The following is a 24,649-nucleotide window of genomic DNA, read 5'->3' on the forward strand; positions in this document are numbered from 1 at the left end:
GAACTTTGTGGATGACATAAGATATGACCAATGAAGATTTAAAGTAACAGGCAACCACTGGCTCTCAGTGTAGGGTTCTAACTAACCCTATTAGTATAATTGAAGTGTTTGTAACGGACAATAAAGAGGCAATAAAGAACAGTGAATGATGCCTATGAAGGATAATGGTTATGGATTCAATGGGTTCTAACTGGAGCATCAGGTCCTGTTTCAATTACAAATTACATCCTTAACTTTCTCTAGCATGTTAACCAAAATACAAGAGAAGAAGGAGAGAGGTGGGGATACATTGTACAGTGACTAATTTGCTAATGTTAACTTCCTTTCAGATTAAGGAGCACAAGTGCCTACTTTTGGTATAGATTTACCATTGTTGCTAAGATGCTTTGGATAAGTAGCTGCCATTTTGGCATAAAGACAGCAATCCTAAGCACACTTAGGTGGGAACATGTCCCACTGAACTCAGTGGGTCTTACTTTTGAGTAGGTATGTGTAATATTACATCATAAATAATGTGTACAACTTTAGCTGCCTCTGCTGGTTCTGCTTCCACTACCCATTAGAAGGCATTGTTTGCATAGTTTGATTTTCATTTCTATACTGCCTTTCTACTAGTCAAGGCAGTTTACATCCCATAGAAATTACAAATTATACAACAAAAATCACATTGTCATCCTACAACAGTTCAAATTACAACTTTAAAATCAACAAAGTTCAGAATCCACAGTTCTGTGAGATTGTTATTGATGCTCATGCATAAAAATATATATTTATGTTCTTCTCACAAGCCATAAATACTCTGGAAAACAAAGCAAAAATAATAATAGAAAAGAGGAGAAGTTCATGCAGAACCACTAAGAGCAGTAGTGGTTGATGGGGTGGTGGTACTTACCTGAGCTCCTGCATTATTGCAACTTAAGGAGGGCAGAAACTGAGAGCTTGATGTAATAGAAGTTCACTGGCTGGAGCACCTGATTGGCTTGCCTGGTGTGTTTATAACTGTACTGCACCGACCTCACCACCGCATCCATCTCTTCTCCTTGGTGCACACAACAGCTCTGGTGATGGGAGGTCAGGTAAGTGCCACCACCCTACCACACCAACCTCTACTGCCTAAGAGGGCACGGAAATTAGATGTGGGTTCTTGATACCTATGCTGGTATGAAGCAAGTGGGATTAAAATACCTCTCTAAAGGAAGAAGGCAAGAGTTTAAGCTAGTCTGTCTCCGTCACATGGTAAAGGATGTCTTAACTGGACTGTTCACAAAGTCTTGATATGTCCATGATCCAACCATGCCTCTAAGGCTGGAAGCTCATTGCCTAGCACCTGGTTGGCCACTGTGAGAACAGGATGCTGGACTAGATGGGCCACTGGCCTGATCCAGCAGGCTCTTCTTATGTTCTTATGTTCTTATGTGAGAAAAAGCAGGACAATGAGCAGGTCTGACTTCATTGTACAGCTAGATGGCTGGTCTGCACCATGGTTTGTCATTAGATGCCCAAAATCTGGGGAAGAAAACAGTTACAGGTTTATGTACTTCAAGTTGATGCTCCTTTAAGTTCTATATAAAAGGTAGAACTTCAAGAGCTTAGCCCAACCTGTGTTGTCACAAGTAATAAGTAATTCAAAAATAGTTTTCAGTCTCCTTCATTTTCATGCAAGTACAGTGGATCTCAAACTGCTGGACAGGATTCACAGGGAGGTGTACAAGGCACCTGAAAGGGGGGCACAAAAGTTTTGGAGAAGAGAGAGGATTCTGCAGCAGGCATAGCCAGAGGCTCTTCCTTCACGATAGCAGAGGTTTAGGTCTGCAACCATCCATCTGCTGTGCTATCTCCTGAAGGCTACAGAGAGCCCGAGACAATGTGAGAACTTCTGGCCAAAAACAGCTTCTTTCTTGGTTTTTAAAAACTTATGTAACATTTTTCATTGATAGATTTTAGAGTGGCTCACAGTATACAGTACATCCTCCTGCTTGGCTGACTGGTTTTAGGAGAGAGTTGAGGGGCTAAAGTAGAGAAGGTTGCAGGAGATTGTGATCTGATCTTCCTTTTTTTTTGTAAGGGTTAATGCAGCCATGGAGGTGGGGAACAATTTGAATTGGAGCCATGGCTTCATCAGACTGGAATTTTTAACTCTTCTCCCTGCGTAATTTCTCAGTTTGAATCCTGCTCCCAATTCCAGCAGGCTTGTGTGTTTAGGTTTGGATTAACAGCATATATATAATGAAACACTTGTACCATTTATGACTTTCCACCCTTCTTGTTGGATTTTGACTGGAATAGCGGCTTTAAATAAAAATAATAATATGCTTAATTGTATGTTAGCAAGTAAAAGAACTACAGGTGATTTGTCTTTGTTATGCCTCAGCTTCTATGTTAGCATCCCTTGACACTAGCAATTTGTCTTGGTTCCTTTGAATTCCTAAATGGTTTATATTTTTTTTCTCTCCTGGTATTATTTGACAAGAGCCATTTTTCATGCCCTTACTGCATTCTTCAAATATGAGAGAGTTCATGAACAGGCAGCCATCTCGAGACTACATACGCTACTTTAGATGGTATGGTTGAAACAGTTCATGAATGAATGTTGTCAACTTCTTTGTACTTCTGTGTACACGAGTTCAAAAACTATAACTTTTTTAACAATGGTTATAACATTAAAATGTTAAAAGAATTTCAAATGTTAAAATGTTAAACACTGTGGTGAGCAAATTTCTCCTTAGAAATTAATATTGATAAATCTAGAATACGTCAAACTGGAAGGATAATGATTTAAATGAAAGGTATTCATGCTATTTTCCCCAAGAAGATTTCTTTTTGAACTGGAAATTCACTTGCAAGAGGTATTGTTACTGAAGCTTTTAATTGCAATCTTGGGAAAGTAAAGGCGAAAAGAGTCCTAACACACTGAGCATATGCCAGTGCTCCAGGCCATAGCACACCAAGCTGAGGAGGCCCTCCACTTGTCTGATTGTAGCATACAGCAATCCATAGTCCATGTACCAATACGTTGCCTGTCAGAAGGAAGAGAAATGGCCCTGAGCTCTTCACTGCCTCAAGAGGAGGAACAGGGGCCAGGAAGTGGGGGGCTGTAGCAGCCAGGATAGGACAGGGAGAAAAGAGGTAGATTGGGTTGGCTTTTCCACTCCCCCAATTGTCCCTTTATGACAGTATTTTGTGAAGGATTTGACCATCAGTCACCATCTGTCACTGATCAGCTTGCAAGTTGAGAAGGCAGGGAGGAGGGTCTGTTCCTTGCTTGCTTCTGCTTCGGTGCCCTTTCAGAGCCTCTGTGCTCCTCTTCTCCAGAGTGTGGGGAGATTAAGATTGCACTCTTCAAATGTGATTTCATAAATGGTGTACTATTGCCTCCAAACCTATATGAATTCTTTCAAAACCTGTTCATTTAGCGCCCACATTTTCATTGTCATTCATTAGAAGCATGCTGTGGCTGAAGGGATTAGTCATCATTCTGTTTAGTGTAGGAATTACAGTAACATAAGGAGAAAATAATCACCCATGCGATGTCAAAATAAACATTTATGTCCTTCGAATATTGTCAGATGATGCCATACCATCTGTCCCTCTGAAACATGTTGGAGTTTTTGCTGTTGCTGCAGCAGCATCTGGTACTTTTGGCAAGATCTGCAAACAACTGTAGTAGCTTTACAGCTGCCTTTAACTTTGCTTCAGTTTTAAAAAGCAGACTGTCTTTTGTTAATGTATCTTTTCCTTTCTTAATCATAATTTATATCTGATTTCCATGGGCTTGAAAACAGAGAAGTAACAGCCTAAGGAACATGAGAGTGGTATGTGGCCCAGATTAATATATGCAAATGTACCTTTCACCTAAAATCATCTTTTGCACCTCTAACATATATATTTTTATTTATTTTATTTATTATTAAATTTGTTAGTCGCCCATCTGGCTGGTTGTCCAGCCACTCTGGGCGACGTACAAGATAAAACAGTATATAAAACAACTAAAATTTAAAAACAGTAAAAAAAACTAGCCCATCTCAAACGCCCGCCTAAAAAGCCAAGTCTTCAGGGTCCTGTGGAAGCTCATTATAGACGGGGCATGGCGTATGTCACCTGGGAGAGAGTTCCAGAGGGTGGGGGCCACTATTGAGAAGGCCCTCTCTCGAGTCCTCACCAGCCTAGCTATTTTGACTGGTGGGATCCAGAGAAGGCCCTCTGAGGTCGATCTTGTTGAGCGGCATCCCTGTCGATGCTGGAGGTGCTCCTTCAGATAGGCTGGGCCACAACCGTATAGGGTTTTAAAGGTTAAAACCAACACCTTGAATTGGCTTTGGTACACAACCGGTAACCAATGCAACTCCTTCAACACAGGAGTGATGTGATCTCTACGGCGGCTGCCTGCAATCAGACGCGCCGCTGCATTCTGTACCAGCTGTAATTTCCGAACCGTTTTCAAGGGTAACCCCACGTAGAGCGCATTACAGTAGTCTAGGCGAGTGGTGATCACGGCATGTACCACCGGTGGGAGCAGATGATTGGGAAGGTAGGGGCGTAGCCTCCGTATCAGATGGAGTTGATACAGAGCTGCTCGGCTCACAGCTGAAACTTGAGCCTCCATAGACAGCTGGGAGTCAAGAATGACCCCCAGGCTACGGACCTGGTCTTTCAAGGGCAATCGTACCCCGTTAAGCACCAGGTCTATATCTCCCAGCCTTCCCTTGTCTCCCACAAACAGTACCTCGGTTTTGTCAGGATTCAGCTTCAACTTATTCCTTCCCATCCATCCACTCACCAACTCCAGACACTTGGACAGGGTTTCCACAGCCAGCCTTTCAATTTTCAAAGCTCAGCACATCATAGCAACACAATCAATTTGTGACTTTTGGCTTTTCTTTTTTACACTGTCTCCATCCCAAAGGCTCAGGGCAGATAATTTAATTTAATTTTGTTTTATTCATTATTTGTATACGGAAACTTGAGAAAAATCCTCTTATGTGGGTATAAAAATTGTTAGCATACTACCACATATAGGGATCCAAAATCTGATAAATACCAAGATGCTCCAATGATTCAAAAAAAAAAATGATACATTTGTACTTTTCTCCTTCAAAAGTAGGACTTGAAATGTACCTCAAAGTGCATATGGTAATTCAGCACAATTCAGAAAGCTGAGATTTAGTAGAGGTTTAGAGGTTAACTTCAAAATGGTTAAGATATCCATGGAAATTTTGTACAATTAAGAGCCCAGCTGGATCAGGCCAAACCCATCTTGTCCTACATCCTGTGCTCACAGACGCCAACCAGTTTCCTATGGGAAGTCCACCAGTAGGACCTGAGTACATTTGTGATACTCCAGTTGTACAGCTTTCATAATCTCTGCCCATGGACAGCCTTGGGACATTTCCAGTAGTAAGAAGCGGCTCACCTGGTGTGGCAGAAGTACAATGCTAGCTTCCCAGTGTGTTGCTGCCACTTACTGGGAGGAAGAGGGGTGAGGTGGCAGGCATGCTGTTGCAGGTGCTCCAGATTGGCTCTGCCAGTGCACCTGTTGCGGCACCCTCCCTGTTGCGGCACCCTCCCTGTTGCGGCACCCTCCCAGTTGCGGCACCCTCCCTGTTGCGGCACCCTCCCTGTTGCGGCACCCTCCCTGTTGCGGCACCCTCCCTGTTGCGGCACCCTCCCTGTTGCGGCACCCTCCCTGTTGCGGCACTTCTTCCTGCAAGCTTCCCCCAGGCACCTGGTTGGCCACTGTGAGAACAGGATGCTGGACTAGATGGGCCACTGGCCTGATCCAGCAGGCTCTTCTTATGTTCTTAAGCAGCAGCATCTCACCTGCCAGGAATCGAGGGTTTGCAGATCTGTGTCGCCAGGTGAGCTGCTTCTGTGCCAGGGATTTGGATCTGTGCTTGCCACCAAAAGCAAAAGGCTTCTTTATGAGAAGGACATCCCACAGTTGTGTGATAGCTTCAGGGAACACCTCTGAGCATGGATTTTATCTTAGAGTACAGATGATGCTACTAAAGATGCAGTTGTCCTGGTCCTCAGAGCTTAGGGTAGCTGCTTTTTGATTCCTGTAAGAGCACAGGTGCATTCCCTTCTCTGTCTTCCCATCAGACCGAGGAAGCCCTTATCATGGGGGGGGGGAGTAGATAACACAGCCAGTCACTCCCCACTAGTCTCTTTATGGTCCCTCAAGAGGCAACTTCTTCAGATTTCACCTATGCCTCTATTCTCCTTGTCATTACCCTCTGAGGTTTATAAGCATCAAGAGGAGCCTAGATGCTTGCAGCCTCTTTTCATTCATCATCCATACCCTTATACACCTGCATCCTATTCTGACTACTGGTCAGGCTACACATGAGTAAACAGTTGATGTAGCAGCTTATTTGCCACATTAGTTTTAGCAGTTGCAATAAAGGGGAGGGTGCCATTTTTTAGCTGCACTGGTACCTTGCAAGACTTGGACTGCAATCCTAAACATAACTACCTGGGAGAAAGCCCAATTGAAAACTCAGTAGTTTAGCTTCAGGATAGGACTGCATTGTGTATAAGGAATTTAGCACCTACAAAAACTGAATATGGGTTTTGAGAACCCCTTTAATTGACCTTCATAGAAAAGTGTACCCAAATAGACAAGAAGGGATGCTTATTTAGAATTGGTATAGTTGCTAAGAGCATATGCTGTGAGCCAGGAAAACCTGGGTTTGTATCTCACAACCTAGCCATGTTGGCTTTAGGCATGTATCTTTCAGCCTCAACCAACTATCTACAATACAGGAATCAGATTCATTGTGTTCTAGGGCAGTCTGAAGGCACATAATGCAGCAACCTTGTTTGAAGCTAAGCTAGTCCTGTATATGCTACCTTCAGTTCCATGGAAGAAAAGCGAGATATAAATAAATAATACAGAGCTACACAGGGTTGTTGGAAAGATTCCTGAGATCATGTATTTGCACAACATTGTACACTCTCGAAAGCACTGTATAAATGTTATTAGATCTACCTTATTCTGATATTATGTAATGACAAGTCAAAAGTAAAATCTCCTAATACAGTGGTTTCCAAACTCTTTTCTCGACAAACCCCTTGAAAATTGCTTATTGGCAGACCACTTAATGATAATTCTCCCTGTAGCAAATTCCATTGAATTCACATTCTAATACTACAGTATAATATAAGAAATAAAGAAGCATTACAGTGCAAATCAATATGAATATTCAGTGCAATGGATGTGCCATTTCCCATCTCCAGCCACAGATCTACAGACACGTTGTGGACCACCTGAATAAAGCTTCTAGCAGCAGCATCACTAGTGGGAGTGCGGGGGGGTGCGGACCTCCGGCGCACGCCCTCCCAGGGGCATGGACGAGGTGGCTGGGCTTGTGTGTGTGCACGCTAGCGCGTGCACCCAGAAGCAAGCCACCCCTGTCCATGCCCCTGGGAGAGTGCGCGCCGGAGGAGCACCCAGCCGGAGAAGGCCTGGGAATGCTGGCGCACCTCCCTCGCCCCGCCGACGCTGCTCACGGTCTTGCCCGCCTCCAAGGAGGAGTCGGAGCAGCCTTGCCGGGCAACGGCACAGAGCGGGGCGGCTCTGGGTGTTACCCCCCTCATGGTGACACCCGGGTGCGGGCCGCACCCTCCGCACCCCGGTAGTGACGCCCCTGGCTTCTAGACCACTGATGGTCCATGGATAGTAGAAATCAACATGATTTTCAGAAGGCAGCTATAAGAATTAAGCAAGCAATATGCTTATTTTGTGATTGTTCCAACTCCTGGCCAGTTTTGAGGTCCTTAGAATGTGGGAAACTGTATAATGGTGTCCCATCTAACTCCAGACTTCTAAAAGTATTGTTAAAAGTTGAGAAATAGTCTACTTAGCATCACTGTGGCTATTTCTATATGGTTCTTTCAGGATAGCAATATGAAGCCTACAAGTCTGAACTGACTTTTTGTATTGTGAAGATACAGTTTGGTACATATATTAAGTCTTTCATATACATAGTTTTAGATGTGTTTTAAAGAGGATAACAAGCTTGTTGCTTTTGCAGTTGGCCTCTCAAGTAAAATGGTAAAGCTAGCAATTGTGCAGATGCTGTATGGTAATTACTTATTGTTACAGAATAGGATGATAATTACTGTAATTCTTGTGTAACTGATCGGTATGCAAGTTAAGCCTGCCCTTTCAAAGGCTTTTAGTCATAAGCATTCATTCATTCATTCATGTGTTTGCTCATTCATGCATTCACTCCCTCCATTCATTTGTTTATGAACTTTACTCTTTAAAGTAGAAACACCCTTTATGGATGATGCTACCACTCTGGTCTATAAGTGAAGACTGGAAAAGTTTTCCAATTGTACTTGAAGATACCATGATTAAGGTGATTATAAAAGGAAGTTTTGATGAAAATCTTCCTAATTGATTAAAAAGCTGTGGAACTGGCTCACAATTGTATGAATTGAGTTTAGATCTGATAAAATGTTAGATCTTGACTTGAAAGGAAAGCTATTAAATTATGACAGTACTGGCCACAGATACCAGTGAATGTGTTTTCTCTGTTTTACGCTAGATTTTAACATGCCAATTTATTTTAAATAGTTAACAAGTGGATAGATTCCTAAGAAGAACCCTGCTGAATCAGACCAAAGGCCCATTTCATTCAGCACTCTATTCCCACAGTGCCTAGATACCTGGGAAACCCAAAGCAAGACATTAGGTCAAGGTTTCCAACCCTTTTGGACCTATGGGCACATTTGCAAACCAAAGAAACTGTTGTTACCACAAGCAAGCACACATCACAGTGTATTCTGTTGATTACAAGGGAGGAGACCTCTGCAGAGGCCTCTGCAGTAGCCACATTAATGACCCCTGAATTAGGGTTTGAATACGACCTAGTCAGATACTTACTTAGCTTACTGGCAGCCAAGCTTTTTTACAAGTGAGCAACAAGTCAAGTCCAAAATACAAGAAAGCCCAATCCCACTAAATTCTCTGCACAATGGAGATACAACCCAAAGCCTCAATACCACTCTCACGAAAAGGTTGATATAATAAGTTACTAACATTCAGTCTTACCAACCATCTTTAATATCCATTTATAATCATACAACTCAAGACAAAAGCATGGAAAGAATAAGTCCATATATAACTAGGGCACTGTGACATAGTTTGGGGGCACATGATACAACAATCATACTGAAAACTATAAACAGGTCAAGTTGTGTTCCGTCCCTGGAAGAGAAACAACCTGAAAACTCCTTGAGCTACATGGAAAAAAGGTGGGATATAAATGCAGTAAATAAAACCAGCCTTTTGAAGAGAGAATTCAGAAACAGTCCCAGTTGTAGATCCAATTCTAAATGTTGATTGTTTCCTGTTTTCATTATTAGTTATTGTTCAACATATGGACTTAACTTTATCCTCTCCAGTGTGGGTTTGTGAAGACCCTGCCTCACATCTCCTTTACCTGCAGAAAAATAGCACCACATGCAGTTCTTCCCCTTTCAATTGTGCCATGCAGTGGTTTTTGCCTCTAGCTCCCTGAGCTGGTGAGGCAGGCAGAAGCCAGAATCTTCTGTCTTAGTCCGGAGTTGCCACATGCTCTTACAGCCTATGCCAGTTGTACTGGTCACCTCTGATTTACCCATTCCATTTTTTAATTTTTATTTATTTGCACAAAAGACACAGAACAACTGCCATAGTTTTTCATATTTAAACTGCAACCCCTTCAGTTCTACAACTGATTATTTACATTGTGTTCCGTTTCAGGACAGAGAACTATCTATTTTTCTGTATTTCTTCCTATTTTACCATGTATGTTTATTTATTTAATGAAACATCTTTTATCTAGGTATCATGCAGATAAAAAGAGCATAAAAGCACAAGCTTATGTGACAACCAGCATAAAAATACAAATACAAAACCAGTACAATAATACATTAAGTAGAGCACAGAAGTAAAACAACGATCAAATACATGCATTAAAACCACCAACTGTAACTCAAGTACTTATAACCAGATCTTAAAAGGCCTGAGAGAACAGAAAGGTCTTGCACCCAATGCTGAGAAGACAGCCCTGCAGGCACGAGATGAGCTCCCCTAGACAGAGCATTCCAAACCTGGAGTGCCACCACCAAAAATGACGTGGGTACCCTTTGAGCTTCAGGTGTGGAGGACACATAGAGAAGGACCTCTGTAGATGTACCTTAGGGTATGGGTATGGAATATAATGGTGAAGGTGTTCTGTTGGGTATTGAGCTCTATATCTGTTTTTAAAACCTTTGACTAAGCCGTAAGGTGTGGAGGTCTAAATAAAGGATATGTTTCTAAAATAGTTCTGAAATATACAAAGCACTTTCTACTTTTTAGCTCATTTACTCTCACATAAGCATTTGAGGCAGTTTGTGCCAAGTGATTGTGGTTTGCCCTAAAAAGTCCATGTTTTGGGTTGCATTGCCGTTACAAGGTGGTTCACAAAAAGTTAAAAGCACACAGCATAACAGTAATAAGATACCCATCAACCTTACTTAATTTATGGAAAGTACTGTTTTAAAAACACAGTACATTAAAATTAACCAAATACAGTCTGGAATTAAAAATGTTCTTAAAGGCCTCTTGATTCATGTTTCCCAAAGAGAGAGTTTCAAAGGTGCAGGGCCATCACCAAGAAAGCCCTGTGTCTGGTTCTTGCTCATCTAACAGCTCTCTTTGGTGGGCCAGAGAGCATGGACTCTGATACTTACCTTGAAATTCAAGCAGGTGCAGGCAGTCCTACAAATGTGATAAATGCATTAGAGCAGAGGTCAGGAACCTTGTTGCTGGGCTACATCTCCCATCAGCCTTGACCCTTCTCCATGATGGTTAGGACTAATAGAAATTGTAGCCTACCAACATTTGAAGGGCCATAAGGTTCCTCATCTTGGATGAGGTTTTAAATGCCAAAACCAGACTTTTAAATTGGACCAGGAAACAAATAGGCAGCCAGCGTAACCAGGACAGAATTGGTGTGATGTGATCCATGCAGTATATTGCAAGTCTCATTTAGAATATAAAGAATTACATCTGTTAATCATTATAATGATTTTTTTATGTCTTTACTTTGTAGTATAACAAACACCTCTTTGTGCACATCGGACATGCCAACCATTCTTACAGTGATCCATTGCTAGAATCAGTGGACATTCGTCAGATTTATGACAAATTCCCTGAAAAGAAGGGTGGCTTGAAGGAGCTGTTCGGAAAAGGACCTCAGAATGCCTTCTTCCTAGTAAAATTTTGGGTAAGATATTCTGTTGTTTTCCTAAACATCAAAATATTTCCTTGGCTGGTGTGGCAAAAGTGGATGAAGGGATGCTTCTCTCTCAGAATACTAGAATTTGGAATTGTCCAATAAAATTGATTGGCACTTGATTCAGAATAGGAAAAAAAGTTATGCATGTAACTTATAATTCATTGACCTTTCTGCCCCAAGATGTGCTGAGGCTGCTAACTTAGGTGGCTTTAAAAAGGGGTTAGACAAATTCATGGAGACTTGGTTTATCAATGGTTATTAGCCTATGATGGCTATCAGGAACTTCTGTGTTCAGTAGCCTTTTGCTATTGAATACCTGTTCTTGTGGAAGAACATTAAGGGGAGGGATTGCCTTATGCCCTGCTTATCGGCTTTCTGTGGGCATCTTGTTGGCTACTAGGGGGAGCTGGACTAGATGGGACTTGATCTAATCCAGTAGCAGTTTTTTTAAAGCTTTTTCTTAAGAAATACAGTTTCAACAACAATGAAGATAAGAAGTTATCCAAACAGAATTACAAACTTATGTATCTATTATTTTCAATACTTCCATCATCCCACAGGAACCCCAGGTGATGAACATGATGAAATAAAACAATTAAGTTAAAACAAAGCTTTAACATTACATCAATAAAACATTTCAGCAGTGTGTCAAGACAGTTTTATACAAATCTAATATCTATGTACTTCAGCCAGTCACAAAACTGTTAGCATTATCTAGTGCTACCTCTGATTTTAAGTGTCCATTTGATTTTATAAATTTATTGTCAATCTTGACAGCTCTTGCAGCAAAACAGATAATTGTAGTGCAGTAGTGTACAAATCAGTCAGTATGTACTCTGTTTTTCTTTTTAAGTAATGTCAAAGTAGTTAAAGACTTGTTCAAAAACCAAGGCAGCGTATTTGTGTTTTTCACATTCAGAACTGTAGTGTGACAAGTTGTCAATCTCATCAACCCTGCAAACACACAGGTAATTTATAGCTAATTTTAGCATGCTACTTGGCAGAAGATTTATAACTACATCCTTTATATACATGCCAGTTGTGTAAAAGTTAAAGCTAATATAGTTTAACAAGTCCAGGCTTCCTGTACTGCTTGTCAGCATTATGCTCGTTCCACCACTGGTATCGAAGCAATTTGTAAACTGTCACCTGCCATCTGGTGGCACAGATTAGTAATACTGACTACACAATCAAAACATCTGTCGGAGCACTTCTTAAGGTAACAAAAATGCCATTAATGACTGTAGAGTAGTCAGTGTTTTCATACAGTCAGGTTGACGGCTTCAGTTAACCCTGCAGAGACTGGACAAAGTGTGTTGTGTGGGCTGCATATTGTGTCTTCTGCCCTATAAGACATTTCCACGGCAAAAAATTACACTTTTTAAATAACCTCATTAATAGACATTTACCCGAAGTGAGATTTTCAAGAGCCACCAAAATATGCCTCATCTGCAAATAGAGGGTCATAAAAGGACAGTTGTATACATGCAGCAAGCTAAGTGCCTTGAATGTATGGAGAAGCAGCACAGTTATGTTTGCCCTGGTCTCACTTCTCCAAACTCTACTTCCATGTTATGTGTTTGCCATAACACGTCTGCATTCTATAATTACTATGTGAGAAGGAACACTCCCTCCATATAGTGAAGGGCTACCTAACTTCATACCTTGCCTTGTGCCACATCATAATTGCAGGAGTGGAGAAGCTGCTTCTTGGGTTTTTCCCATCTGTTCTTTTTCCCCCCGTCCCCTCTAGTGGATAATTTTCCTGGTAGTTGAGAGGGGGAAGCGGGAAAGATTAGGTACCAGTGAGTGCTTCAAGCCTCTCCAATGTTCCTTGCCTGCAGAGAGTGAGCCTTCAGAGTTCTGAAGAGGCAACACTTGGGCTGCTTTTCAAGTGGTTAAGTATAACATGTAGTAAAGTTTATAACCCTGGTATGAGCAACCGCCTGCCTCTCATTCAAATCTGAGGATAAGGATCGGGGATATGCACATCCATATGTGCTATTTAGACATTACATCAAGCTTAATGAAAGCAGCAGGACAAGGTGGCTGTAATCCTGTCTCTCTGTTGTGTAATCATATACACAGTTTGCTGCATGTGTTGAATAGACATAGCGCCATCTACTATACCATATTTTTAAGATGTATCTTTTCATAGTTTGTGGGTTTCCACTCAGGCATATGTTGGACCCTGGCCCCTTCTGTGATATAGGTTAAAAACAGTACAGACTTAGAAGATACGTTCAAAAAAGTTTTCAAGCAGATGGAGCAAAAGTTGTGGGGTGTGATTCAAACACTGCAAGGCCAGGAGCTTGACATATAAAGGTCAAGTTCAGATGTACATTCTGGGTTTAATATACATCCTTGATTCAGATGTAACAGGAAACACAGGTTTAATAGCCTGTGTGAGGTTAGAGGGTCGGACCAGGGTTCAAATCACCACTCAGCGATGAAGCTCACTGGGTGACCGTGTGGCAATCACTGTCTCTTAACCTAACCTTCTTCACAGGGTTGTTGTGAGGAAAAAATGGAGAGGAGGAGAACCACGTACACCACCTTGAGCTCCTTGGACAAAAAGTGGGATATCAATGTGGCAACAAATAAAATAGATAATTGAAGTCTCCTGGGGCTAATTGCAGTGCACTGACCAGGAAGGAGATGAGGGACAGCACATGCAGGCATAAGGCTTGTTCATATAGGCTCCTGCTGGGAGGAAGGGTGGGATATAAATAAATAAGCAAGCAAGCAAGCCACACATCTCACATCCCCACATGTGCCAGGCTCCATGTTTGCACAGATTTTAAAAAAATAATCAGGTAGTGTATTTTTAACGGTACATTCTCATTCATTGTGTACAGTACAGTATGGTTTTCTAACTAACCCTGTTAGTGTAAGGTATCATGAATGGCCTCACATCAGGAAGAATTAAAGACTGGAACATTTTAAAGGTGCATTCTTTGTGTGGATTCAGGGCAGCACAAAACCTTCTTTTAAAAGGATTGATCACTTCTGTATATGCATCAGTAACTGTCTTAGACCTATGAACCTAGGAGCAAGTCCCAGTGAACACAGTGGGCCTTACTTTCTGAGTAAACATGCTTACTTGTACTGCTACAAGGTTAGATGGTTGCAATATTGCTTCATAGTGACAAAAATGTATTTGTGTGTCTGAATACCCTTGCAAAATGGAGAAAAAAACTGCCCTAAGAAGTGTGGGTGATATTAATAAATAAACATATTTTAATGAATACCTATCTTTTCAGGAATCTGCAATGCAAACAAGCAGTTCTGGAAAATAATGCATATTGTAATTAGTGCAAGTTTGTTTGTTTGTTTAAAAAAAGATGCTTTGAAGTCTAAAGCATTTTTGAAATTCAAATGTGGAATGAAAATAAAGGAATCTGGACAATAAAAGGGCATTAAATCATGTCCAAAAATCTCTCCCATTTTATAGATGTAAATATATGCCATAATTAGTGGTAAAGTAACACGAGTTGGATAGTTAAGTTTATTCCTATTCTTATCATGTAAAATAGCTGTGACCTGAAAAATATAATGCTGTCCCTTTGTCAGGCAGTGTTAACAAATAATGAATTCAGTGTAGTTAAGTGTTCAGAAAGAGCTTGGCCACATGGTCTCCTCCCACGTCCCTCGTGTGTGTCTGCTGCAGTCTTTAGAGGCATGTTGACTCTTTGTCTCCTTCATTCACAAAAAAGCTATTGTAATGTTTCCCCTCCTTAGAGATGTGATTTTTATTGCATAACGGAGTGAGACTTGGCAAACAAGCTGCCGTAGAGAGATGTGGTTGATTATGTGGACTGGTCATCTTTAGCCAGATTTTCAGACACATTTTTAAACAAATTTGAGATGAAAGAAAGCCACCCCTGCTTTTTTCCTGTTGCCTTAGCAAGGACCATTTCTGCACAGTGACTTTAATGCCACTAGTGCAAACTCTTCCTTCCCTCCCCCCTGCCCAAGTTGGTGCAAGTGTGTTAGTTCTGCTGAATGAGTCAGAGAGCAGCTGGGAAGTAGAGTAGCTTGGCCTGGTCATCAAAAGCCTAGCCATGTGGCAGACCTGGAAGCGATTCCAAAGCTGCTGCACAACTGGCAGTGAAGTGTGCCAAAGATCCAGATGCTGCAGTTGGAAAAAAATTGCTTCACAATTCAGAATGTCTGCCCTTTGATCACTGCTCATTGAGAAGGAGGGGAAGTATAATATGCTCATATGAATGACTCCTCATTGCAGTCCACAGTAATTGAAGCCTCTGTACTGTTTAACAAGTGACCTCTCCATGTTCAATTTCAACTACTGAATATTTGTGTTTTAATTATGATGCTCCCTCAGGAAATCCCTCTGTGTATTGCTACTTTTTTCCACCCCTTAGTGAAAAAAGGTTTTATAATCTTTCTGCATTTGCTGCCTTTTATTGTTTGTTTAAAGAATCTGTGCAGCCAAGGCTCTTGCAACACATACAGGCTGCCTCCTCCTTTCACTAAAGACTAAGAACATTTATTCATGTGGAGTATTCTTCTTGTTTGCAGCCAGCTCAGTTTCAGTACATGCTGTGGGTCTTCTGCAGGGGCCTTTTTGATGCATCATGTCAAACAGTTGATAGTCTTGATATGTAAAATTTACAGTGCCAACACTGACAAGCTATATTATACTGATGGATGAATGCATTATACTGTAATCACCAGGCTGAAGGAACAAGTGCCCAGCACCATTTGTTGATCAAGGACTTGCGCTAAAAGGAAATCTCAGTGCTAAAAATCTTGTTGCCATTTTTTCCTATATACCATAATGTGTCCTTACCTAAGCTGTTTTTTAAATGCTAAAGGAGATAATAAACTGACTGTTTGATTCCATCTTGATTTGATCACAGTGCGGTTCAATTCTTGTTTGGATACAGGATTCATTTCCAAACTCTCCTTTCTCATTCGGAGCACAATGGTTTTAAATACATTCTCACATATAAAGAGCAGAAAGGGTATCACCAAAAAAGCAAGCTTTGCTTCATGAATTACATTGATGGAAGACTCAGCTGTGTTTTAAAAACTCCTTTGTAAGCTGCCCTGGAAGTTCCTTTGGGAACTGAAGGCGGGGGTACCAAATATCCTAAAGAAGCATCTATTTATTCTTGAATAATGGAACAATCCCATGCTTGCCAAGTGCTCTCATCAACATTGGGAGGAGTTTAGGGAATCTGCAAAAGATCAAATAGACTATAGCATCTATACATTATTCCAAACTGAGGTCTGATTAACTGAGGTTGACGCCAGACTTTCCAGTGACTTTTATTAGAACTGGGACTTTACCCTAAAAAATGTTCCTTTTTTAAAAAAGACAAAAAATCACAATATGTTAAATTATTTTGTCTTGTGCTAGCATTTTTAGAACCCCTTATGTTGTTTTTTGTAATTTTTACCTCCGTGAGCAAGGCCTCCATAGTATGTCCTTATAAGTTATAACAAGAAGAAAACTGTCATGATTATTTATTATTTACCTTAGCAGTACTGATGCAAATGATAATGACAGAGGCCAGCAATGCTCTGACGATAAACCCAGAACTGTAGTTGTGAGCAAAATGATTGCTCTGGATAGGCTGACTGTTCATCCACTGCAAAATAATTGCCTTGAACCTAATGTTAAAAAATTCCAGGAGAACAGCTTTGCATGGTTCTTCTGGCTAAATCACTATTCTTTCTGTTCAAATGTAACCATCACCCAGTAGTGAGTCTCTTGAAGACCACTGTGAGTAGTGCAGTATTCAATTTACATTAGTGGTCAAACAATAAGGCTGTGATAAAGCTGATCTGTAAGAAGGAGAAAGGGGAGATATTGTTTACTTCACTTTTGCATAGTGTACGATTGTTAGGGTTGTTATACTTTAAAATACACAGAAGTTTTCTCATTTATTACTTTGCTAATTCTGCGTGCCAAAGCAGCAAGCTTTCTTACTCTAGCATAGTGCTGTATAAGATATATGTTGTATTGGGAGTCTAAGTAGGGGAATTTTCAGAGAGGGCGCTATATGAGTCTTTTGCAGCAATAACAGCAAAGAGTCTTGTGGCACATTAAAGACTAGTAAATTTATTACAACATAAGCGTTTATGGACTATAGTCCACCGCAGTCGATGCATCCACTGTTATACAGAGTTACAGGTACACAGGGTTGGGAAGGGAGGAGATTATAAACAGAAAGGTCAGAAGGAAATGAAATACAGAAAAGTACAGGCAATAATAATTACATCATTAACAATGGTAATTTACAAAGCAGTTGTTGGCATTAGTAAGCCAATTAATACACATAATGTGCTAAAACTCCTTTGTCTTGGTTTAATCCACAAGTGATATCATTGAACCCCTTGATGCTGTAAATCAGTGGTTTTTGTTGCCCTTTGAGGCTTCCTCCCTCCAGGATGTAAGGTCACTCACAGAGCATCTTGGGAGGTTGAAATGTTCCCCCATGGCCTTTTGAATATTGCCATTTCTGATTGCCAGGTTTGCTGGGGAACTCATTCAAACCTTTGCCTCTGGCCCTTTGAAAAAAAATAGATTGTATAGAATCACATGTTTATTTACTGATGAAATCCCATATAAAAATACAGTAATTCCCAAACAAAGAGTTTCTTGGGCAAAACAGTAACCATTTTAGAGCAGCAACAACTTGTTTCCTTCTTCATGCTGGTCTAAACAGTTTCTTACAGCTCCTCTCATCGTTCTGGCCTGGTTTGCGCATAATGCTAAAACCATGGTTTGTTTAACAAACCATGAATTAGCCACAAGTTGTCTCACAGACAAACATGCCTTGTTTCTCCAAACGTTTGTTTGTTTTCCAGCTGCTTTTGCTTCATGCCTTTGTGGTTTAGTGAGTGTCTGGGGTGGCATGGCCCATATTTAAAACAAACCAAGTTTCGTAAGCCAACAACAAACCATGGTCTCAGATCATGGTTTCTTGGCAATAAACAAACCATATTTAAGCTGTTGGGCTGTGTTCACACATAACACTATGCCATGGTTTAACAAAACTTAGTTTAATAAACCATGGTTTAGGTTTATATAAACCAGGCTATGAAGCAGTCTTTTTAGCTGCCTGTTCTTTCTTTTCTCCTTAGACTCCTACTGTTTTTTTAGGTTCATTAACCCTGACTAGAGTACTTACAAAACCAGCCTAAGTTTCCTTCATGCACACATGGCAATAGATAGATGTGGACATAATGGCACTGCTGGAGGATAAACATGAGGACAAACTTTGCACTCATTCTAATAATCCTTTCCCTATCACCAATAGTAGCTTGGCCCCAAATCAGTGTTCCCCGCTTGAGTTTCTAGATAGTGTTGGACTACAACTCCCATCATCCCTGACCATTGGCCATTGTTAGTGGAGATGCTATGGTTGTAGTCCAACAACATCTGGGGATCCAAGGTTGAGGAAGGTTGTCCTAAGGAACTGTAGCAACAGTACCAGATAAATTAGGGTTTTTTCCCCCTGTATAGTCAATGGCTCCTACTGCACTCTTTCCAGGTCTCGTGTGTGTGTGTGTGTGTGTGTGTGCTTGCGTGCCCCCCCCCCACTACCATAGCAATCTGGTTTTTTTCCTCCTCCTCTCCCAGTTTTCCCATCTGATGACTGAAGGGCATTACAGTTACAGGCACCTATGGCCACTGTTACTGTCAGCAGCACAGCAGTGGCAACTTTGAAGAACTACCACCAGGCAACATTGCTTTACTAATTATTTATTGTTTTAACAAAATTTATATACTGCTTGATGATGAGAGACCTCTTAAGTGGTTTACAAGAAACATTAAAATTATCAATAAAAACAGTTAAAAACAAGTAATTAAAACATTTTTAAATGATTAAAAACAGCAAAAGACTAAAAAGATATTGGGGCCTGCAGCAGCTCGGATTCTCAGCTACATTCAATCAAGAGTTGTAGTGGCCATTTTGATACTAAACTTTGAAATGTGGCTTGCAGATTCATAGCATATCCTCATAATACCCTATACCAGGGTGATTAGTCATAGTCTATAGCTGGCCCTCAATTTTTTAACCTCCAATATACTCTCTTGCCCCATTTCTCATTTAAAAATAAAAATAAACGTTTTTTAAAAACATTGACTGTGCCTATGGATCCCCCTTTATGATGCCATGATACCAAAATACTATTTGTGGTCCCCTAGGGTGCCACCCCAAGAATTATTATTTTTTTAAAAAATATTATTTTTAAATTCCTGACTGCTCCTGTACTTCCTAATATAATGCCAATATAAATTTTATGAGCCCCAAGACACCCCTCATTTATTTATTTATTTTTAAAAAGAAAACCTGCAGAGGTTGCCTGTGCAGTGAACTGAATGATAGGAGAAAGTTGCCAGATGCCTTCAGAGTGAGAGTCTGCAACTAGCAGAAGGCGGGCGGTCCTTGGTGTGAGACGGGGGCGGTGGTGTAGGTGTGCTCTGTGTGAAAGATATTGAGTGGGTGTGACTGTTCCCAATTCTCTCAGAGGCCTACTGGGATGATTGGTTCAAGTAGGTTTTGTTGTTGGAGGAGTCTTAGGAAGGAGGAACATGGGTGATGCCACCCCAATTTCAGTGATCATGAGTAGACAAAGGTATAGCCATGGGGAGGTGGTGAACTACCATAGAAGATGAGGGCAAGGCTAGCTACGCCTTGTTACTTGCTCCCACTCCTCTCATGTACAGGTTCATCGTTGCTCATCTGCTGTACCCACTGGCCTGTGTGTGCTGTTGTTTAACACCAGATTGGTACACAATAAGACCACACTCATCCATTATTTGATTGTGGATGAAGGTGCCAATTTGGTGTGCATTACTGAGACCAGGGTGGGTGAGCTGGGAGAAGTTGATCTGACCCATCTTTGCCCACCTGGTTACTAGGTGCAACAGCAGCACAGGCAGGTGGATACTTGGTGAAACACCAGCACAGATAGAGGAAGGGGTGGTTTGGAGATGGGGGGTTGGATGTCACCCCATTGTCATGGTCAGACCACTTCCTGGTGAAGTTTAGATGTATGGCTCCAATCCTTCCCTGCAGGGGTGGTGGACAGATTAAGATGGTCCACCCCTGGGGACTAATGGAATCCACTGGATTCCTGAATGCCCTGTGGGAGTTCCCAGTAGATAGAGCAGGTGACCCTGTTGAAGCCCTTGTCATGCTGTGAAACAACAAGACGCATCTTGCTCTTAACACAGTTGCCCCTGAGTGCCCTCTCCGGCATTGTGGAGCCCAGTTTGCACCTTGGTACACCAATGAGTTAAGGGCAATGAAACAGGCTAGACAACAGATAGAGCGCAAGGGGGTTGGACTCGATGGCCTTGTAGACCCCTTCCAACTCTACTATTCTATGAAGTGACAAAAGACATGCTGTCAGGCTGATCGGACAAACTAAAACGTCATAAACATACCTACTGTGTGGCAGTGAAAGCAGCGAAGGCAGCCCACTTCTCTGCCACCATCGCATCTCAAGTAGCTATCCAGTAGAGCTTTTATGTATTGTCAGGGGTCTGTTGACATCATCTCCAGGAAATGGAGTTTTAGACCCTTCGGAATTCCCACTGTGAATTGTTTGCAAGACACTTTGAGGGTAAAGTTGCTCGCCTCCATAGCAATCTCAATGGCCCATCCACATCTACTGTAGTCTCCAGTTAGGTGTCCAGTGCAACGTCTGCTGCAACTTCTTGGGAATGGTTTCAGTTAATGCGGCTTGATGACATGGACAAGATGCTTGCGACAATGCAGCCAGTGTCCTCTCGACCCTTGCCTTTCTTGGCTTATTAAAGCTTGCTGAGGGGAATGACTGAGTGGATTCAGGGTGTGGTCAATGTGTCATTGCAAGAGGGAGTAGTTCCATCCATCCTGAAAGAGGTGATGATCCAACCACTCCTGAAAAAGGCCACCCTGGTGACAACTGCTGCCCAGTCACAAATACCCCCTTTTTAGGGAAGGTGATTGAAAGGGTTGTGGCGCAGCAATTGCAAGTACTCTTGGATTAAACAAATTATCTTGACCCATTCCAATCTGGGTTCAGGCCTGGTTATGAGACTGAATTGGTCACCCTGATGGATGCCCGTTATTGGGAGAATAGCATTGGGTGATTGTTTTTTGGGCCCCTGGCAGCTGTGCTGTGGGGCCACAGGATACCATCTTATCCCTGATGCTGTTTAACATCTATATGAAGCCTTTAGGAGTGGTCATAATGAGATTTGGGGTGATGTGTCAGCAGTACACTGCTGATACCCATCTCTGTTTCTCTGTAACATCTAAATCTGGAGAGGCCATGCAAGCCCTGGACCAGTGCCTGGACTCGGTGGTAGGCTGGATGAGGACCAATAAATTGAGTCTGGCGCTGTGTGTTGGGGGTTCCTGAGTTTGGATAATTGGTCAGTTGCCTGCTTTGAATGGGGCTGTACTCCCTCTGAAAGAGCAGGTTCATAGTTTGATGGCTTTCCTATATCCATCTTTGTCACTAGAGGCCCAGGTGACCTCAGTGCTTAGGAGTACCTTTTACCAGCTTTGGATGGTAAGACAACTGTGGCTGTTTCTGGACCACGATAGCCTGACCACTGTTGTCCATGCACTGGTAACCTCCAGGCTGGATTACTGTAATGTGCTGTATATGGGGCTGCACTTAAGGTTGGTCTGGAAGCTGCATCTGGTGCAAAATCCAGCGGCGCAACTGCTCCCTGGGGCAAGGTATCGCCAACATATCACCCCACTGCTGAACGAATTGCACTGGCTGCCCATTAGTTACTACACTACGTTCAAAGTTCTAGTTTTGGTGTACAAAGCCCTGTACAGCTTAGGATCAGAATACCTGAAAAACTGTCTTATTCCTTATATACCTAGTTGATCACTGCGCTCTGCAGGTGAGGGCCTCCTGCAGATACCATCTTACCAGGAAGTCCCTTCTGCGCAACATAGGAAGTAGACCTTTAGTGTAGTGGCACCTATGCTTTGACATCCCTTCCCCTTAAATATTAGATGAGTGCTATCTCTGTTATCTTTTCGGCACCTACTGAAGACCTTCCTCTTTCAACAAGCCTTTTAAGTAGAAACTTTATCCCAGTCTTTGTCTGTGTTTGAATTGCTTTTTAAGATGTTTTTAACGCTTTTTTTCCCAAAAATCTTTTGTAAGATGTTTTGTTTTGATACGTTTTAAAGATTTTTGTTTTAATATATTTTAAAGTCTGGTTTTATGGTGTTTTAGAGTGTTTTTATTGCTTCTGTTTGCTGTCCTTGGCTTCCACTGGTAGGAAGGGTGGGATATAAATTTAATAAACAAGCAAACAAATAAATAATTTAATAATGAATGATAAAAATTATTTAGAATAGTGTAGAATAGCTGATGTGAAAGTCTTTTGGAAAGGCAACCTAGAGAACTGCAGCATTTGATCATCCCAGAGGGCAGGACATGGAATAACAGGCTCAAGTTACAGGAAGCCAGATTTTGGCTGAACATTAGGTAAATCTTCCTAACTGTTAGAGCGGTACGACAATGGAACCAATTACCTAGGGAGGTGGTGGGCTCTCCAACACTGAGGCATTCAAGAGGCAGCTAGACAGCCATCTGTCAAGTATGCTTTAAGTTGGATTTCTGCACTGAACAATGGTTTGGACTCTGGCCTTATAGGCCCCATCCAACTGTACTATTCTATGATATCCACTTGTATACTTTGGTTATATCCACTTTGACCTGTGCCCCCTGGAGGATTGGCAATGACCCAGTGTGGCTCTCAAGCCTGAAAAGTCTCCCTGCCCTATATCAACTTTTAAGAGTAATCCATTTCAACTGATTATTTAAACTTCATTAGAAATTGGTCTCCATCTATTCTACTTTTTCTAGGAGAGTTGCTGAGAATGTTCTGATTATTTGCTGTTGATTGTAACTTGCTATTAGAAATTACAGTAGAAATCATAATTTACTGTATTCATATGGACTGAATTGCTAAGAATGTAGATACAAATGTAAGTCAGGCCAATATTTTTGTTTAAGGCAGAATATTAAAATGGGAAGATGAGGAGTAGTAAAATACCTAAAAATAAGGAGTGAAGGTGCAGAAGTGAAAAGGAAGCACCTGATATAGTCATAGTGATTTTAAATAGAAAGGATGAACATGGTTGTCATAGTCTAATACAGAGTTAAGAATGCATAAGTCATTCAAATCATGACAAGTACACTTAGCTCTGATGGACTGCAGCCAAAGTGTTTTTTAAAATACTGCTGTGTACCTCCTCTGCAAATTTTATGCACAGGGAATAATTTTAGGATCTTTTTTTACATCTGCTGTATGCAAAGGCACCACTCAAACTTGGATTACGGAAGCATTCATCCTTCACTTGTAGATCTGTTTCCCAGCCAAATGTGGGGTTGGAGAATACATGTCCCTAATCCTTTCAGGTTGAAGTGATGCGTTATTTTTGTGGACCTCAATTATTTGACTATTTTGCTGTGGTACCTATCTGAATCCAGTTCTGGGCTGATGTGTCAGGATCCAGATGGGGAAAAGAGAAAAACTTCTTTCCACTGAACTGCTATAGCTTTTATTTTGTAATTCCTTATGCTAGAAATTGGGTTGTTGAAAGGTCTTATGATTTGAAAGCGGAGAACCTAAGCCTAAGAGAAATCGTGCAGCTGTTCTCCTTGGCAATGTGAATTGTTTAAGGCACTCTCTTGAAATTTGCCTGGGGCTGTAGGTGTGCTGTCTGCATCCCAGTCCTGTTGTGCAAAGTTGCAGTGCAAAATCTGCTGGCAATTTTTTTGCATCTGCAGGGGGCATCAGTTTGATTTCCTATTTTGTATTATATGCTTGTTTTTAAAATTAACTGCTAAAAGAAATCCATTTTTTATTTCAAATGTGGCATTCTAATAGTTAATACTTATTTCTCACAATAATGTAGGCAGTTGATGGATCATCTGTGGTCTCTTTCTGCAGGCTGACTTAAATTGCAACATTCAAGATGATACAGGAGCATTCTATGGTGTAACTAGTCAGTATGAGAGCTCAGAAAACATGACAATCACCTGTTCCACCAAAGTCTGCTCATTTGGAAAGCAAGTCGTAGAAAAAGTAGAGGTAGGATTTTCAATCTTCTGCTTGGATTATTGCTGACATTTCACTGTTTTCTCTAGAAGTGTCTTTTTCCTCCAGGTTGTCCTTTGTTCAAATTAGTGAGCTTACAGTAGCAGAGGTAGCCAACTTGGTGCCTTCCAGATATTATTGGACTATTTCCCATCATCCCTGGCTAGGGCTGATGTGAGTTGTAGGCCAGCAACATCTGCAGGGCTCCACATCGGCTATCCCTGGGTTAGTTATATTAACAGAGAATCCTGTTGTGTCTCTGCTCTAGGCA

At 41.4% G+C, this 24,649-nt stretch overlaps 1 protein-coding gene across 14 annotated transcripts in view; it reads left to right on the forward strand.

Moving 5' to 3' along the window:
- TEAD1 (TEA domain transcription factor 1) overlaps positions 1 to 24,649 on the forward strand; it is a 281,699-nt gene that overhangs the window by 246,280 nt on the left and 10,770 nt on the right. For 10 of the 14 annotated variants that reach the window (XM_061610453.1, XM_061610450.1, XM_061610451.1 and 7 more), the window contains 3 exons: positions 8,274 to 8,363; positions 11,088 to 11,261; positions 24,232 to 24,372. In XM_061610453.1, coding sequence (XP_061466437.1) covers positions 8,274 to 8,363; positions 11,088 to 11,261; positions 24,232 to 24,372 — 405 coding nt within the window. The remainder of the gene's footprint in view (positions 1 to 8,273; positions 8,364 to 11,087; positions 11,262 to 24,231; positions 24,373 to 24,649) is intronic. The other 4 variants (XM_061610458.1, XM_061610460.1, XM_061610461.1 and 1 more) reach the window with 2 other exon arrangements.

This window comes from Rhineura floridana, chromosome 2 (genome assembly GCF_030035675.1).
Source record: "Rhineura floridana isolate rRhiFlo1 chromosome 2, rRhiFlo1.hap2, whole genome shotgun sequence".
Classification (NCBI taxonomy): Eukaryota; Metazoa; Chordata; class Lepidosauria; order Squamata; family Rhineuridae; genus Rhineura; species Rhineura floridana.